Source organism: Tuber melanosporum (assembly GCF_000151645.1).
Source record: "Tuber melanosporum whole genome shotgun sequence assembly, scaffold_60, strain Mel28".
Taxonomy (NCBI): Eukaryota; Fungi; Ascomycota; class Pezizomycetes; order Pezizales; family Tuberaceae; genus Tuber; species Tuber melanosporum.
In genome coordinates, this window is record NW_003299107.1 from 219,123 (window position 1) to 237,621 (window position 18,499).

Genomic DNA, 18,499 nt, shown 5'->3' on the forward strand with positions numbered 1-18,499 from the left:
GTTTCGCAGCTGGGGTACAAGGGTGTTGGGTTACCACCGATGGGTTAGGTTATATTAGGGTTGATCCGGAACCATGCAAGTTAATGGCTTAAAGAGGGCTAAATGATCCAACTTTGGTAATCCGTGAACCCCCCCCTAAACTCGTTTAGGGCAAAATGGAAACCCTAGACTTTGGCAACAATGAAGGGAGAAAGGCGAAAAAAAAAAAGAAAAACACAGCCGCGACCCGGCTTTGAACTCGCAACCAACTGCAGCAGCAAAATTATCGCCTCGTCAGACCCAACGGTGTCATCAGTCGAAAGAGCTGCCCATCGCCGTGTACTCTCCTTTTTCATCCATTATCTCGACAACCAGAGCCCTCCGCCCCTTGAGACTTCGTACACAGGTTCCTCTGATTGTGACTATTTATTGACCACCAAAATTTCCCATGTTTATCCCTATCCCGGACGCCCAGTACGAGTTTTAGCTTCCGAACCCCACCATCCTTACTTGTATGCGAAGCAATACGCGAAAACGTCCCGGACCATCAGGCTCGCCTGGTCTGTTTTTCTGGTTCTTTACCGTCATCTACTTTTATTCTGACCATGTTTGCAGAGAACGGACACACAACGCCGGAGCCACAGGCTTCCTCCCTAAATCTGGAGGGGGGTTCTGATATCAAGAAACCCCCTTCCAAGAAAAGGAAATTAGACGACTCACCACCATGGAAGAGTGCAACTACACAAACACCAACTTCATTCATAGGAGAAGACGGTCGGCGCAAATCTGGTCGAACAAACCCAATTCCCCGAGAGCTACAACCCTTTCTAAAGAATGGCACAACCCCGACGCGTCCTACAAGATCTTCGCAGCGACAGTCGGAGCAGAAGAAAAATGCTCTCTTGACTTCTGCTCCTGTTGCTAACGGCTCTCGGTCGCGTAGCGCGACAACACAAAACAAGTCCCAGACGAGTGGGAGAGCTAGGCCGACAACCCCCATCCCAAAATCTTCTGGTCGCAATTCTAGAGTCAGTCCTAAGAAGCCTCCGGCCCCGAAGGATACGCCCATTAAGAAGTCAACACCTGCGAAGTCAGTATCAGGGCAAAAGTCCGCTCCGAAAGCTACCCCGAAGGCTACTCCGAAGGTTACTCCGGCAAAGTCGTCCGCTCCCCCCAAGAAGAGTCCAGTAGCCGGCATAAGAAAAAGTGCCCGTACAGCTGGCAGAAGTGCTCCCACAACGGAAGAAATTATCAATGGGGTTCAGGTCAAGCCGGAGTCAGCGACAGCTGGAAGGAATGGGATTGATAGAGGGTTTGAGTTCGAGTCAGATGGAGAGTTGGATGTCGATCCAAACTTCAGAGCCCCAAAGATTAAATTGAAATTCAGTATACCCAAACCAATAATAACACATCCTTCGCATATCCCCGCCCAGAGGGAATTTGATTCTTTTGAAGATTTCCTGGATCATGATGATATATCTAAGAATCCAGCCCTGCTGGCAGCCGCAGAAGAGGAGGCACGAGAGGAAGCTGCAGTACGAAATAAAATTGAAGATGCTGCTATTAATGGACTTCTTAGACCCGACCAATGTTCACTGTATCTCCCCGAGAAAGTGCCTGAGCCACCTCAACTTTATTCACACCAAGATCATTTGGTTGCACATGCTCTGTATCTGCAACGACTGTTGGTGAGAGAACGAAAGGAGCATATTGAGATAATGAAAAGGCGGAATGCATTGATAATGGCAGAAATCAAGAGAAGAAGACCTTTGACAAAAGAGGAGATCGAGCAAGAGGAGTTTTTTGAGAACCGGAGGATATATAGAGAACAAATTTCTCAGCTACGTCGGAAGTGGGAGGAAGTATTGAAGGTATTTCCACCCTCATTCTAGCAAGCGCCACGTACACGGAACTCCAGATTGCCCTGCCATAGAGAAAGATGTGCACCCATTTATGTAAAAAACTTTACCCGTTACAGCAGCAGCTAATCAAATTTATAGGAGGTTGAAAACCGCAGAAGAATGAGGGCAGAAGAGGAACATCGACTGGCAGGCAAACAGCACCTGAATCAAATGCTTGAGCACTCGACTCAGCTACTCGAAGCTCGGCGGGGAGACCGTCATAACTCTATGACAGCATCCGAGGGTGGTCTAGACATGGCAGAAGGGGAGTATGATGGGGAGGAAGGTGGAGAGGAGGAGGAAGAAGACGACAGCAAGAGTATGTCCGAATTGGAAGTGGAACTGGATGAGGCAAATATGTCGACTACAGATTCTGATGAGGAAGAGGTGGAAGATGACGATGAGAGCCTTACAGTGGAGCAACTGAAAGCAAAGTACGCAGGTCTTGGCCCCAGTCAAGCTTCACTTGGAGGCAAAAGGCTTATCCAGGAGGACGATCTATCGGATATTGAGGATGGGATGTTGCTCGATGGTAGAACACCTGTACCATCTGATGTACCCTCGGATGATGAGAATCCGGAAGATGTCGCTGCTAGAATGGATGTTGACGAAAACCAGACTGAGGCAGTTGAGCTTGAAGAAGTTGATGAGATCCTCATGGATGATAGCGACGAATCAGTTGACATGGATTCTGAGGATGAGACGGATGATAGCGAGAGTGGTAAAGATGGTGATTCCGAGGACGATTCCGAGGGTGAAAATGGGTTTGGGTCCGGGCTTCTAGGGTTATACGGGGACTTGAACGGGTTAAGGGCTAGCTCTCGCGATCTGGAGCCTGAAAGTGAGGATGAGAACGAGTTTACGGAGCCTGTGCAAAAAGACCGGAGCCTCGAGAGATCTTCGGATAGTATGCAAATAGAATCACTCTCAAAGAGCTCTAAAATCAATGGCTCTAAACTCAACGCCGCCGATGAATTACTGGAGGAAGATAGGATCGATGAAGTGAGCCTTGTTGTTTACAAATCCCCACCGGGTAAAACAGTCGGAGATAGCTATGTCTCTGCGCCGAGGGTTATTGGAGGCCAGGCTCTAGAAATACCGATGCTCAACGGTCATTCAGATACAATGGATGTGGAAACGTCAACATCGCTCTCCCATTCACAGATTGATTTGAAAGAAAGCGGCCACCCCTCATCGCTTACAACATCACCAGAAACCTCTCCTCAACCAAATATAGATATCAAAACTCCGATTCCGTTTCTTCTCCGGGGGACTTTGAGAGAGTACCAGCATTATGGTCTCGATTGGCTCGCCGGGCTCTACAATAACCACACCAACGGTATCCTAGCCGACGAGATGGGACTTGGGTACGTTCTTGCGATTCAATGTATTTGTAAGATGATTTTCTGGTAGCTAACTGGGGTCACAGTAAAACGATCCAGACCATCGCACTCTTAGCACACCTTGCGTGCGAAAAGGAGGTTTGGGGACCGCATCTCATTGTTGTCCCAACGAGTGTCATGCTTAATTGGGAGATGGAGTTTAAAAAGTGGGCACCAGGGTTCAAGATTTTAACCTATTATGGATCCCGTGAGCAACGGCTTGAGAAGAGAAAGGGGTGGTTTGACAACAACCTATGGCATGTGTGCATCACTTCTTACCAGCTTGTCCTTCAAGATCAGGTTACTTTTAAACGCCGCAACTGGCATTATTTGATTTTGGATGAGGCACATAATATCAAGAATTTCCGGTCGCAGAGATGGCAAACTCTTCTCAACTTCAAAGCCGAGGCCCGTTTGTTGATTACAGGAACCCCTCTCCAGAACAACCTAATCGAGCTATGGTCGTTGCTCTACTTTCTCATGCCTTCTGGAGCTTCGAGTGCCATGCCTGCTGGATTTGCAAACCTAAAGGAGTTTCAAGAATGGTTTGCGCATCCCGTGGACCAGCTTATTGAAGGTGGCCGAGAAGGTATGGACGATGAAGCCAAACATACTGTCACGAAGCTCCATCGTGTCCTCAGGCCTTATCTTCTTCGCAGATTGAAGGCAGACGTAGAGAAGCAGATGCCAGCAAAATTCGAACATATCGTTTATTGTAGGCTATCGAAGCGACAAAGATATCTTTACGAGGAATTTATGTCGATGGCAAAAACACGCGAAACACTGGCATCAGGCAACTATCTCTCCATCATTAATTGTTTGATGCAACTTCGCAAGGTCTGTAACCACCCAGACCTATTTGAAACTCGCCAGATCGTCACATCTTTCGCGATGCAAAAGTCTGTGGTCGCCGATTATGAGGTCAAGGAGCTACTAGTTAGGCGGCGTCTCTTGAAGGAAGATCCATTTAAACCGCTCTTTAGCACAAGCTTCCTCGAATTTTGTGGGCTTGTGCCCGCCAAAAACAACCACCTCTCAACCCAGCATTCAGACGAAATATCAAAGCTTACAGCGACGAAATTCCTTCAAAAGTATTACGAGGATAGGGCGGCAGATATAAAGCCAGTAGAACCAGACTTCGCCACTGTTCGAGGGCATGCAGCCTATCTTGAACATCAAGCTGAGGTATCCCATGTTGAAACTCTCCAATCTTGTGTTCGCCTGAACAGATTGCGCACTCAGTACCGCCCCCTCTTTGGGAAGAATTTGGTCAAATTGTTCACCGATAGTGTATGCGTCGGGCCTTCGAAACCAATGCCAAAGAATCGGAAATTGATAACTGACTGGTTTCTTAATCGATCGGAGGTCATCAGTTCGATGATACCAACCCTTGAAGACCGGACTGAGTCGATGGGTAGCGTGATTGACAAGTTCGGTTGCATTACCCCTGCTGTTGTTGCAACTGATATGGCACCTATAGCGCTATCGCCACGAGGAGTCGAGCTTATCCAGGAAATCCAAACTGAGAATCTGTTCCCATCGGATCCTTTCCATAAGGCAAGGGTTCGGCTATCGATCGCTTTTCCGGATAAACGACTTCTTCAGTATGACTGCGGAAAGCTACAACGTCTAGACCTTCTCTTGCGTCAGTTGCAAGCCGGGGGACATCGGGCTTTGATCTTTACCCAAATGACCAAGGTTCTAGATATTCTCGAGCAATTTTTGAATATCCACGGTCATCGGTACCTCCGCCTTGATGGAGCTACGAAGGTTGAACAGAGACAAATATTAACTGATCGATTTAATAACGATACAAGGATTCTCGTCTTTATCCTATCCACCCGTTCCGGTGGGCTTGGTATCAACTTAACAGGTGCAGATACTGTGATATTCTATGATTTAGACTGGAATCCCGCGATGGACAAGCAATGCCAAGACCGATGTCATCGTATTGGTCAAACTCGTGACGTCCACATCTACCGCTTCGTCTCTGAATACACCATCGAGTCAAATATTCTCCGGAAGTCAAACCAAAAGCGAATGTTAGATGATGTGGTCATTCAAGAGGGCGATTTCACAACCGACTACTTCAACAAACTCACAATCCGCGATATGCTCGGAGATGAAGTTATCAAGGATCTAGATGGCGTGGACGATTCGCAAACAGTGGTTGCCCCCGGGGTCAACATGGAGAAAGCGCTCGAGGCAGCCGAAGATGTTGAGGACGTTGCAGCAGCCAAGGTTGCGCAAAGGGAAGTCGTCGATGCCGACGGTGCCGACTTTGCTGAAAGGAGCACTCCAGCACAAACACCAAGGGAGCCCGGTACTGCTACTGCAGGAACCACACCCAGGGAGCCATCGGCGCCCGTTAGTAACGCCGCCATGACACCGCAAGGAAATACTGTGGAACTAGAGGTTGTTACCCACAGAGGTCTCGGTTATGATATTTACGGCGACGGCTGGAACCGGGTTGATCGAGAACCAGTGCACATTGACGAATACATGATTCGATATATGGAATGGGAGCTAGTAGACGTCCCGCTCGTCCTCCCAAGCAAGAGCAAGAAGAAGAAAAGTAAGAAGGGAAAGAAGTTTTAGTTCCCTTTCCCCTTTTTTTCCCCTGGTGTCCTTCGTTTCTATCGGATCCCATCATAACTTTTTCATCCCAATCACCTTTTTGTACTTTGGAAAAGGGTTTCCCCATTGTACTCAGTTTTTCGCTCGCACCCCTTTTTCTTTTTCTCTTTTTTCTATCCAACTTTTTATTCTTATTCTTGTTCTTCCTATCTACACCTTTGTCACTTCGCTTTCCATTACAACTTTAGTCTCGGTCGTCACCCTTTTCACCCAATCAGATCTACAAAATAGAACACACCTAAGCCCTGGAACAAATCAATACGTTAGGCCATAAACTAGGATTTTTCTCTTTTATATTTTAGTTTTCTTTCTCAATCAACTGGGGGCATTTCTTCAATCGTTTTCTCGTTTTCTTTCTTTTTTTTCTTCCTCAAAACAAAAAAAGGTGGTTTGGCATGGGAGTCACGGTTTTGGAATTTTGCTTCGCTTGTTTTCTCTCTTCTCCCTTTTTTCTTCCTCTAGTTTGAAGCGGCACAGTGATGATGAAGGGAAGAGGACTTTTTTTATTACCACTGTTGCTCTTTTTGTACTCTACTCAGATGAAAGCGTATCGCATGGACATAGAGGTTATGATAGGAGCATGGATCGATTGGGGGGAGAGAATGGGTTAAACCCGGAATTGGAGATTTGGGGGAGGTTTGAGTTGCAGTAGTTGTTTTCCTCTGTGCTCCCCGCGGATGATTTTATGAATCCAAACATGGGGCTGCGGGTACCCCATTAACAGTATCTGGATCTTGGTCAGGTGAATTGCTTTGGGGATTTGCTGTGGTTTTCGTGGTTCGCATCTTGTGGGCCTCATGCACAGTACTATGGTCCCGCCTACAATAAACCAATATTGTGTCATTGGACCTCTGGGGGAATTCGGGAAATCGACCCACAAAAAAAGTGAGTTCCACAAACGATTTCCCGGAAATTATGAGCAAGGTGATAGCGGTTTCAACCGTAGAAATCCATGTTTTCTGTTATCACACCATATAATTTAATGTAGCTAAAATCTTAGGCACATAATTCAAATGAGAATGTGCATTATCTGAGTCCAACAATTTTTTTTTATCCAACTCACATCCTTCTATGCAACTTGTATACCTGCCTGAATTCACTACCATACCCAAAAACATCATTGTAAGCTTGAATTATACATCGAGTTGTGCAAGTTGTGCAGCCCACTCCAATCGGCTTAGGAGTGGCTGATTCCAGAGAAGTGGGAAGAACACCACGCAATGGCTCAATTGAACACCCGCAGTGCTCTTGTGAGTGTCTCTCGCTATGGTCGCAAGAGTATTCAATCCAGCTAATCTTGTAATGAAACTTTGTAAGTGGCAGTACGATGATAAACGTCTTATTTTCCTCAAAAAAAAAGCATTTCGTCGGCCGAGATCAGACTGCTATCCTGCTGGCTGCAGAAGATTGTATGATAGCCCTTAATTCTAACCCCGTTCGCGCAAAAAACAATATCTCTCATATCATAGTTCTAAATATTATTCCCCATGATATCATACACGGACATGTCACTACTCTTCTTTTCTCATGTTTTCTTTTTTTTCTTTTTCTTCAAAAAGTCATAGCAGCCCAACAAGACGTAATATAAATAATGCAGCCCATCTACAAGACTGGAGGGTTTGTAAACGGGTGTTTCGAGTAAATAGCCAGCATTGGAATTTGTCAGTGGAGTGATATGCCGTGATCGAAATACTCGTGACGCCCAACTATGATATGAAAGTCGGACACAACACCCCCCAACAGGACCCATCATACATAGGTCATGGGGATTGACACCATATTGTATCATAGCGCACCTCGGCTATGACATGATACAAACTTATCAATGTATAAGTGCCTCGCGGCATTCAGCGCATATGTACGCCATAGATCCCTCCATATTCTATCCTTCTCATGACCAAATTTGGCCACCCCCTTTTTTTTTTTTTTAATCGCTGATATTCCGGCCCCGATGGCTCCTTCGCACATGTATGGATTCTGTCGCCTATCCTATAATACATTTAGCATTCGATAGCGCAATATCGTCATAACAAACCCCACGTAAAAAAAGTTAAAATTAAAAAAAAGTGCCAAACTCACTGCCGACAGAGTGAATAATCGATTCCCACGGCAGCATTACGTGAAATATCATAATATTATCATACCTTGCTGGCGCAGTGGTTGATATGTCAACCAGCAGGAGCACAAGAGGGCAATTCCCTTCATAGTGAGTCACCACCGAACTACCTGTCACGTGGAGCAGGTGGGTCGAGAAATCCTGGACACCGTGAGAACAGGGAGAGAGTGAAGTCTCGGCATTCCTCTATAAGGGGAGCAGTGTAAATCGGACCTGCTATCATATAATACTGAGCGGTAGCATATCATGGCGTCAGCCTCTGGGCCATTCCCCTGTCCCTAGGGGCGAGATCTACTATCGGCAGGGTGGCAGAGAAACATGACAAGACTGAAGATGAAAAAGGAAGATTAGGCTTCATCTGGTCCGTGGTGACAACTATGATGTCTGAATGCTGCATGAACACGAATTGATTTGCGGGGCTGGTTATTCTGCCATCGAACCACCCCTTCATGGTTGATCATCTTGTACTGTATTGCACTGTACTGTACACCACAAACAGTGTCTTCTCGAAAGAAAAAAACCCGAAAAAAATAAGAAGGGTGTGAATAGTTACCATTAAGGCAACAGTGGTCGTCAACATCTATGAATTTGTTTCTTGACTATGCGCCTTCGCTCACGAATCACTCCAGGAAGCACATATCATCGGTACATATCATATACTCCGCTATTCGTGATGCATATTCTTTGAGAGCGGAGATTTTATTTATCCGCAGAAATATTCGTATCAAGCCCCCCCCCCGCCCATCCAGTCTATAACCAACCAAATCACCCAATACCCAATAATTACAAGTGAAAAGAAGAAAAAACAGCGAAGCTCCCCAACCATGTACAAGGACCCAAAATGCTCACCGGAATAGTAATAATAATAATAACAATAATAATAATAATAATAATAATATCCACCCTAAACCCCACTACTCTTCTCCGAGTCCCCAACAGCCTTCTTCTCCACCAGCCCGTGCTCAGTCTTGAGCTCCCGATCGAGACTCAACCCCTCAGTAGCAAAACTCGTCACCAACCCAACCACGCCGAACCCAATCATGGCTTTCCAGACCACCTTGAGCGCGGCGGCATAACTGATCAGCAGCTCCTCCCTCCCTTCTATGCCCTTGGGCATCATCTTGATGACCTGTACAAGGGCGACTGCGTCGGCGGCGTACTTTCCCGCCATCGCTCTGAGCACCGCGTGCTTCGCGATCTCCGTCTTCAGCGCGTTCTGGAAGATGACGCCACCGATGGCAACGCCGAATGCTTGACCGAAGGCGCGGAAGAAGGAGAACATGGATACGGCGTAGGCCATGTCTTCGTCCGTGGCTGACGCTTGGATAGCGTAGGCCATGCTTGGGAAGAGGATGCCGGTACCCAGGCCGCTGACCAGGGTTATGAATATCCAGCTTACGGTGGGGGTGTCCACGTCCAGGAGGACGAGCACGCCCATTCCCAGGACCGTCAGGATCCAGCCGAGCCAGAGGGCCCAGCGGAAGCGGCCAGTTATGGAGACTAGGAGACCAACTACTACAGATGCTGGTGCAACGGTGCTGTGGAAAAAAAGAAAAAAAGTTAGCTCAGTGAGTGATGGGTTGTGAAGAAGAGCACGTACAATGTCTCTGGGAAGACGGCTACACCGGCCATGATCGGGCCGAGGCCTTTGATAGCTTCAAAGTATAACGGGAGATAGTATAGTAAACTCCAAAGCTGCGATGAAATAATCAGTAACTCCCTGCCAACGACCATCGGGTTCCAAACTCACAATCATCCCATGCATAATGGTCCCCAAATAATTCACCAAAGCAGTCCTGGTGGCAAAAACTCCCAAACGAATCAACGGCTCCTTAGCCACAAACTTCTCATAGAGGACAAACCCGGCCAATCCCACAACACCAAGCACCAAGGGGACCAGAGTCCTCCAATGATCCCAAGGATACATGACACCCCCCCAAGTAATGGGGATCAACAGACTCATCATGGACGCCACAAACAGCACAGACCCAAGCCAATCCACCCTCCTCAGCTTCTCCACAAAAGACGTGGTCCTATGGTTGAGATTCAAGAACAGCGGAATCAACACGAACCCGAGGCCGCAGAAGGGAAGATTAATCCAAAAGATCCACCTCCACGACGCCTCCTGCGCGAAGGCGCCCCCGACGAGGGGACCGCCGACAGAACCCAGAGCCCACATCATGGATAAGAAGCCAAAGTACTTTCCTCGCTCGCGAAGCGGGACAATGTCCGTTACTATGATCTCCGTGAGGGAGATTATCCCCCCACCGCCGACTCCCTGGATGGACCGGCCGACGAGGATTACGGTAAAGTTGTTTGCTACGGCTGCGACTATGGCGCCGACGGTGAAGAAGACTAGTGCTACGAGGATTAGGCTCCGACGGCCGAAGATGTCGGAGAGGGAGGCGAAGTTTGGTTGGAAGACTGTGGAGGTTATCAGGAAGGAGGTGCCGGACCAAAAGGCTTCTATTGCTGTGCCGTGGAGCTTTTGGGACATCATCTGGGGAGGGTTGTTAGTATCGTGTCTGTATGATATTATGAAGGAGAAGGAGCATACGGGTAAAGCTACAGAGAGAGAAGTAGCATCCAACGCGGCAGCCAATGTGATAATACACATAGTCAAGAAGACGACGTACATTCGATTACTCGGTCGCCATGTCTTGATCCCAACGTTCGTATCCGAGGATGCTCGACTATCCTCCATCTCCCCAGTCGTAGTCAGGGCTGTCGAATTGTCCGCGTGGGTCATAGTGAAGCACTCGAGATATTTCGTCTTTGAAACGGAAACCAAAGCTGAAATCTTTATTATCCTAGGGCTATGGAGAAAGGTTTCTGAACGAGCCACCCTCCCATCTTATACTCTGTGAGACTCCCCCTCCCCTCTCCTTCAAGAACAATCTATAAATCAAACAAGTCCCCCCCCCAAAAAACCCTAATCTTGCATCCACCCCAGTAACTTCCCCGTCTGTCCATCCCCAACACGGCACAAAATTCACCCTGAAAGCCAAGAGTGCAGTAACTTTTTTTCCCCACCGAGGCGAGGAAAAAGTACGCCGCCCAGGAAAGAAGGGTAATGAATGGTATGATACCAAAAAAAAATTGATCCCAGCACGAAATGGCCCGATTGGGGGGTCGGAACAATTATTTACTCGTTCTCGTTAGGAACAGGTAGTGCCACTTACGCACCTTTGCGAGTTTCTTTTGTGCAGGGGGGGGTTCAATGTGATCTGATGGGCTTGTAGATTCGCCGGCCCGATGACTTGAGCCTTGCTTTTTTCTCACCTTAGGCCTCGGTACAGTACCCATACTGCCATATCACTCCCACTGCACTCCTGTTAAGCGGACTCTTCGAATCGGATATCTCCGTGCAGGATTCTAGCATCTGTTTTGGGACAAAAGCCCCACCCGGAAAAGCCGAGTTCTTGCGGGAAAAGGAACAGGAAGGTCGCTCCAACACCTGCCAGGAAAACCTCAAGATCCTTTGTTAAGCGCTATCAACCCCGCGCTTGTCGGAATGGATCGAAATTCGCCAGGACGATAACTCAATTTGACTAGTTAATACCCGTACTGTACAGTGCTCGAGTATGGTGCTGGTACTCGGCGTACCATTAGAGTTTAGGTCAAGCGGAGCATGGGCTTACGGGTAGCGGGAATGCGATGATGGCTTGCTTCTGGGAACGCAATCCTGATACCACTATTACGCCGTCCATCTTGACCCAGTGCAATGCAGTACGAGTACACACCGCAACGAAGAAAAGGAGTGTAAATTTCCCCTCCACACCGAATAAACCCTCCAAGTGAAACCATGATATCGGTGCACCATGCTTCCCCCCACACCAACCAAAGCCAACCGCATCACGTGACGCGGCACCAGGAACAACGATACCCCCGATCAGTAGACACACCGATACGGACGCGGGACAACAGACGGACGAACCGGCACTGCGGGGCCGAGCGCGGCGCTTACGGAGGCCGGGGACGCGAAAATGGTGAGCGGGTAAAGTGGCCCTAAATTTACTGTGTGGTGCTGTAAATTTATCATAATAATATTATACGAGTATACTCGCGGCTCCGGCGGGCGAGAAGCGATAACTTTGTTTCGCTCAGTTAGCGATCGCGGCAAACGACCCATCTCAAAAGACAATGTTGATTCATTGTTGAACAATCCGAATTTACAGCCATCTTTACCACCACCACCACCTGCTTGTGACGACCCTCTGCCTACCGTCCTTCAAAAAAAAAAAAAAAAAAACCCTTGCTATCGAGATGTGATCTGGAGGGAAACTGGATGTGGTATCATATTGTAAATCAGCGACCTTCCGCTCGAGAAAATTGCAATTCCAGGCACCCGAGCTAAGTGCACCACCAACACATCATTGCTGCGATATAAAAAGCCCATCTTGCGGTTTGTCCTGCAGGTTTGAAGACCGTCCACACGGGAATAAATGTTCACCACCACAAAACATGAAAAGTGCCATTTTTGGCAGAAGTGGAAAACGCAGTTTAAAGACAAAAAAGTATGAAAGAAAAGAAAAACTTGTATCAACATACAGATCATGTGCGTACCCAAATCTGCTGTTTTATTCAGTGAGACTGATCGGAAGTGCAGGAAATGATTGGATAAACCAGGGTGAGCAAGGTACGATAGCCTCCCTTGCGGGAAGGGAAGTACTTTTTTGCCCTTCCTTTTCTCCAGACGAATTGGGGGGAGTCGCCGGAGCGCTCTTGGTGCAAGACTATGGGGTGGGATCTTCCGTGATATTTCAATTTTCTTAGGAGGGCGGCCGAGAATTGGTCAACTTCCTCACGATCGATCATACCATCTATGATACATACCTGCATATCTTACTGTACGAGTACTGTACTGTGCTAGTACAGCCGCATTCGTGAAGTTCTCCTACCCTTCAGAGTACCCCCGGCCCTTGGAAGCGCATTGCTAACCCCCCCCCCCCCCTCCTATAATCGGACAAAACAAATTGTGATAATAGCTTACAATACCCCCAGAGGCATATCTGAAAACAGTCATTTAGCAGGCTCTTATTCTCTTGTTGTCAATTAGTACTGTTCTTGACGTATCATATAAGGGAGGGTATGAGAACTTTGCGAATGCGGCTGTGCTCCCTCCTCCAATGTGACTCATCACACCACCCACCGCAAAACAAATCTGTTTCATAACTCGACGACTCGGGGGGAATTTCCTAACCCTGGAAACAATAAATCGGTACAGCCACAACTTACTGCATCCACCACACCCCAACCCCCACCCTAAAAGAAGAGAAGAAGACGAAGAAGAGAGGATGACACCATGAGACATTACTCATCCAAACAAGGAAATTTTAACAAGGAAAGTTTTAACACTATGATACCACATTTTGTTGTAATATGACTTCCAAATATGCATTGGTTTTGTCATTGACTAGGACAGAATATTTTAATATGGGTTCATTATGTGATTGAGCTCATTACACAGTTGACTACTACAGAGCTTCCTCAGAAACTCTATCACAGTACTAGTTTGGTTATCTCGCTCACGTTTCCTTTCTCTTTACCACTAGGCTATGTTATATTATTATTCTTCTTTTTCCTCACACTAGGTATACCGGTATACCATAGGCGGTTGTAGCATGCTCTCAAGTAGCATAAGTAGGGCCTCATAGCCCCCCAGTAGAGCATCAATCAAGCAAGAAGTACAACTTCAATCAAGAATTACAACACATTTCGGCAGAGTATCACCGAGTGATGCACTGTGAATACCCTTGGAAGAGGAAGGAATGGCTCTTATCTGACGATTGCACGAGTGGCATCACCACCCACATACAGTGTACTTGCACTCTACCGGCCCCTTCAATCCCGTGCTATATAGTACAGTATGATACCACCCCGGGAAAACCTGGCCAAGATCAGCAGTCCACAGTACCGCCAAATCTCGAATACCCGAACGGTATTAGGAAGTCCAAGTCTCCCTCTCTGGGGAAGGAGAAGAGAAAGAAAAAAAACAACCCCCCGCGCGGCAAAAGGGGGTTGGTTGTTCAACCCCTCTAAAAGACGGGTAGAAAAACAAACCAAAAAGATATTAATATGGTACTGTACTGACCTCACCAGGGCGGGCAACTGAAGTGAACAACATATCGCCGGGTTCACCCCGAGATTTCACAGTAATATATATAGCACCGTATAATACAGTGCGGTGCGGTGCGATACTCGTGCGACGCGTGCGAACACCACCACCACACACATACCTGGGGCATAGCAGAATACCCGCCATGAAAGGAATAACATAACCCACGATTACCAGCACAGCACCATTCCGAGTCCGCTTCCGTAGTATTGGGAAACCTCACCACCCCGCAACTTGAGAGGCAACACATCCGCGGAATCCCAAACACGATCACGAATCTCGTGTAGCTGCGGGACAAAAAAAGTAGATACCATCAAGTGTATATATAGACGAAAAAGTGGTTCTCGGTTTGGAAACACAGTGTGGAGCTTTCCATGGTTCGTAATAGTACCGTAATGGGCGGCCAATGGGAATATTTCCCAGAACTGTGATAGGCAATGCGAAATCTTGGGCACTTGGACGATTATCTAACGTGCCGGTGCAGACAGCACTTCGCCCCCTCGCGTGCAACAGCAGTGGCATATATTGTGGGAGGGCGGCCGCGAATACCGCACGCCGCATCCTGCATACCCCACTGTGTTGTAATATGACTTCCAAATATGCATCGGTTTTGTCATTGACTATGACAGAATATTTTGATATGGATTCACTAAGTGATTGAGCTCATTATGTGGTTGACTAGAGCAGAGATTACTTGGAAACTCTATCGTGGTACTAGTTTAGTTTCCTTGCTCATGTTTCCTTTCTCTTTACTACTACATTATATAGTATTGTTGTCGTTTATTTTTTCTTTTCTCTTGCGCGAAGCGCATGTCATGGGTGATTGTAGTGTGCTCTCCTGTAGCATAAATAGGGCCCTATGCCCCCCCCAGTAGAGCATCAATGGAGCAAGAAGTACAACTTCAAACAAGAATTACAGCACACTGGTGATGCTGGGACAGTAGGTGAGATTCCATGATTTAGCTCCCTTTTTTCCCGCCGCTAACTGGCGACTCCATAATGCTGTACGATACTATGCCCAAACCGCCAAACAAACGGTGCCAACCTGGAAACCGCACCCCCACCCCAACTGGGCATCATAGACACCGTCATGTAATTTCCGATTCCCCGCGAGAACCAAACTAACCAGCTAGCTAAAAGTAATCCGGTTGTGACCAAGAAACGAAGCAAATATTCTCTCCATCCCGCCGCATGAATCCTTCTGCCTCCAAGTATCCCATCCACCCATCCACCCATCCACCCGCCTTCATATATCCAGGTCGGGGGTAAACTAGAGTAAAAAATCTGCCAAAAAATACCAAACACCCCTAAACACCCATACCATAATCCCCTAGAGAGCGAACAAAAGTGGAAGCAGGAAAAAAGTATTGACAAAAACGGGGGTATAAAGGTAATTTTACAAAGTGAGAAAGAAGAGAGAGCGCATCTGATAGTTACATGCTATTCACCGCATCCGGTTTGCTCCTGATGGGTGCGGGGATAGAGGCGGGTCGCGGCGTAGTTGATGTGGAGCAAGAGCGTAGGTTACCCCATCGTCAGATGCATATGACGGGGGACGGGGAGTTGTCCTGCTGTTTCGATCACTATACCCATGGGCGGAGGTCGTCGGTGCGCCTGCACTAGTCCTTCTAACCCAGTAGAATTGGTCCGGGTTCACTCTCACACTGTAATTGTTAGAAGGATACAGCGGGGGCCTAGATTGCAAACAAGGGCAACATACGAGCATCGCCAAAGCCCATATACTGGTGGTGGGGACTTGGTAGGATCAGCAAGACCTTGGTCATCTGCGCCATACGGAGTGTGTATCCGGATCGGCTCCCGTGGGTTTGCATATCCACCTGGTCCAGCTACGGACGGGATGCGGGTGAAGTTTTGGGAAAGACGTTGGAAACGTCCAGGGTTTGTCGCCACGATACACAGTCTAACCAATGCGTGACAGAAGAACGTTGTTGCAACAAGGATGATTAATATCAAGAGCACATGCCACACTTGACGCAGGTTCAGATCGGGGGTCAAGGCAAGTCCAAGGTCTTTCCGAATTCCATCAGCCATTGAAACAAAGGATAATTATAATATGGAATCACGGCGTGAATTAAATACTCACAAGTTGCCAAAGTAATCGCAAGGAACAGCCCTGATACAAGGACCGCAGCTAACTTTGACTGCAGCCCTTTCCACGACTCCCTCTTCCAAAACCACTTTCCCCCGCGCGTCACTAGCCCCTGAGCCTCCAAGTTTATCAATGGCGTCCGCGGGTCATCCGACTGCCCAGCCGGCTGCGCAGCTGTATTGACAGACATCCCAACGTTATCCCTTTGCATGGCGGGTTCCGGCCTCTCGATTATAGGCTGCATAGGAGCCTGAATCGTATGTTGAGGGGCATAAAACCCCATTGCATTATATCCCATAGTGTTATTCCTCGATAACGGTGACGCAAGAGGCAAGATCGAAGCACGTCGCTGCTGACTTGCTACCGGTGGGGTAGGCGAGATGATATTCGAGTTCACCGAGCGCATTTCTTGCCCTGGCATTGCCGTATGCGTAGATGCCCCTAGTGCCCCAACATTACCCCTCCTCCCACCGCTCAACCATCCTCTTATCCCACCCGTTCGCTGTTGCTGCTCCTGTTCTTCTGGCCCCCCACCACCTATTATCCTCGCGAATGGGTGAGGCATTGTCCTGAGGATTTGAACGTATCAACTGACAATCGAAATTGCTTTGAATTTTCCAGCGATATATGTCGACGTTTAAACAAGGGGAAAAAAAAAGTAATGGTCTGATCCCAGGCCGATAGACAGAGAACGCTTTCAAAAAGCGCAGGATCAGAAGTCCCGCAGGAGAAACGAAAAGATGTGAAAAGATGTATCAGGACAGTGGTGGGTAGTTATTCTTCAACCCTCTCCCTTTCTAACACAAACACGCAAGGAAAAATATTGTTTGCTTTCCCTTTTTTAAGCCCTTCCACGATAATTACCGTATTGCCTTTCTTTGCCTTAGGGGACGGGAACCTGCACTGCAAACGCAGTTCGGGACAAAATACTCGCACAAAAAGAACGATAGAGAAGAAAAAGAGAAAAGGAAAAAAAATACAGAACCGGACACCCAGGCACGGTTCGAACGACAGAAAAGAAAAAAGGGACGAAGGTTGTCTTCTTCCCACCCCAAGAGATATTGGAGAGAATGTGTCTGTACAGAAGGAAGGGACCCGATAGGACTCGAAAGGGAGTGTCTAGTTTAGCTCAGTGTCAAAGGAGTGTACCGGGGGGGGGAGGGGATCTTTTTTCTTCCTTTCGGTCAGGAACGGAGAAAATCCGCTACAAAGACTGCCAGAGCATTTGGGCAGAGTGTGAGAGAAAGAACGGGAGGGAGGGGGAAAGGAGTAGAGGGGGGGTGGTTGCTTGAGGGGTATTGTACTATACTTGTAAGAGATGGTGAAGCAGAGGAAGCAGGAGTGGAAGGGGAAACGAAAACGGGAAGGATCTGGATTGGCTTTAGGGTGCATTTGAGAAATGTTGTGTAACTGCAGAGCTTGACTTACAGTATTGCCTTGCCATCCTGGCTCTGCTCTCGCTGCAAGGTACGAGTTTACAGTACGAGTACAAAGTGCCTGTACCCTGTCACACTCAGGAACAGGCACAAAGTTTACTCGAGTACACATGCACACAGGGTCGATTTATCGGTAGGATACGGTACCTCACTTTTGCCTTTCATTTTCATCCTTCTCTTTTCGCCTCCATCGCGGCGGAGAGAGAGGAAAAAACTAACTGCCATGCGATGCGCATGTTCATCACGGTACGGTACGTGACAATGTGTGATTATTTATTGCTTTTCTCATCATGCTTCCATGGTGATATTAATATATATCTTCTGCTTTATGCGTATTTTTGCCGCAGGCGGTGCGAGAAGAAGTCACGGAAATCACGGTACTCCTGTCCCTCCCCCTTCCCCTCCCGTGTCGTTTCCTCCAAGTGCAGAATCATATCACAGGAAAAATCCCCCGCTGGAGCACCCGCATTCACCCACTAACTCACTCACTCATTAACTTTCCCGGAACAACCAGCTGTTCTGCCGATTGCAAGTGGCAGGCGGGGTGTGGCCTTTTTGCGTTCAGGGGCGTATCTGTTTTGGCCCGTTTCAACTCCCCTGTTTCGTTCGACAGCCTAAATATGGGGTGTGAGGGGAACGGGAGATCCCATGAATTCCCGGTATGCAAGTTGCGCTGGAAAGAGAAAGAGAGAAAAGATGCTCTGTATGATACTATACTCGAGTACCGTACTCGTACATCGCAGGTATGGCACCGGTACGGGTTTATCTCAGATCAAACGAACACGCGCCACCATATTTAAACAATATCGCGGGTTAAAGG

The 18,499-nt window shown here is 47.8% G+C and overlaps 3 protein-coding genes; 1 reads left to right on the forward strand and 2 right to left on the reverse strand.

The window, feature by feature from the left end:
* Positions 1–1,721: 1,721 nt before the first annotated feature.
* GSTUM_00009777001 (uncharacterized protein) lies at positions 1,722–5,860 on the forward strand (the record flags this gene model as incomplete). Its single annotated transcript, XM_002840904.1, has 6 exons — positions 1,722–1,850; positions 1,980–3,247; positions 3,310–3,420; positions 3,493–3,820; positions 3,887–4,198; positions 4,868–5,860. The coding sequence occupies 6 exons, from the start codon at positions 1,722–1,724 to the stop codon at positions 5,858–5,860; spliced, it is 3,141 nt and encodes a 1,046-aa protein (XP_002840950.1).
* Positions 5,861–8,919: 3,059 nt separating this feature from the next.
* On the reverse strand, positions 8,920–10,764 carry GSTUM_00009778001 (uncharacterized protein; the record flags this gene model as incomplete). The annotated part of the gene is made up of 4 exons (XM_002840905.1): positions 8,920–9,553; positions 9,616–9,710; positions 9,766–10,515; positions 10,573–10,764. 4 exons carry the CDS (start codon positions 10,762–10,764, stop codon positions 8,920–8,922), a joined length of 1,671 nt encoding a protein of 556 aa, XP_002840951.1.
* Positions 10,765–15,078: 4,314 nt separating this feature from the next.
* Positions 15,079–17,247, reverse strand: GSTUM_00009779001 (uncharacterized protein). XM_002840906.2 has 2 exons: positions 15,854–17,247; positions 15,079–15,797 (listed from the first exon to the last, which is right to left on the reverse strand). Exons 1-2 carry the CDS (start codon positions 16,183–16,185, stop codon positions 15,578–15,580), a joined length of 552 nt encoding a protein of 183 aa, XP_002840952.1. The 5' UTR covers positions 16,186–17,247; the 3' UTR covers positions 15,079–15,577.
* Positions 17,248–18,499: the final 1,252 nt, after the last annotated feature.

Excerpts from the sequence above, each read along its gene's own strand:
- GSTUM_00009779001 (XM_002840906.2), bottom strand. The coding sequence starts at position 16,185 with ATGGCTGATGGAATTCGGAAAGACCTTGGACTTGCCTTGACCCCCGAT. Across the intron at positions 15,798-15,853 it reads TATGGGCTTTGGCGATGCTC|TGTGAGAGTGAACCCGGACC; the intron begins GTATGTTGCCCT and ends TAACAATTACAG.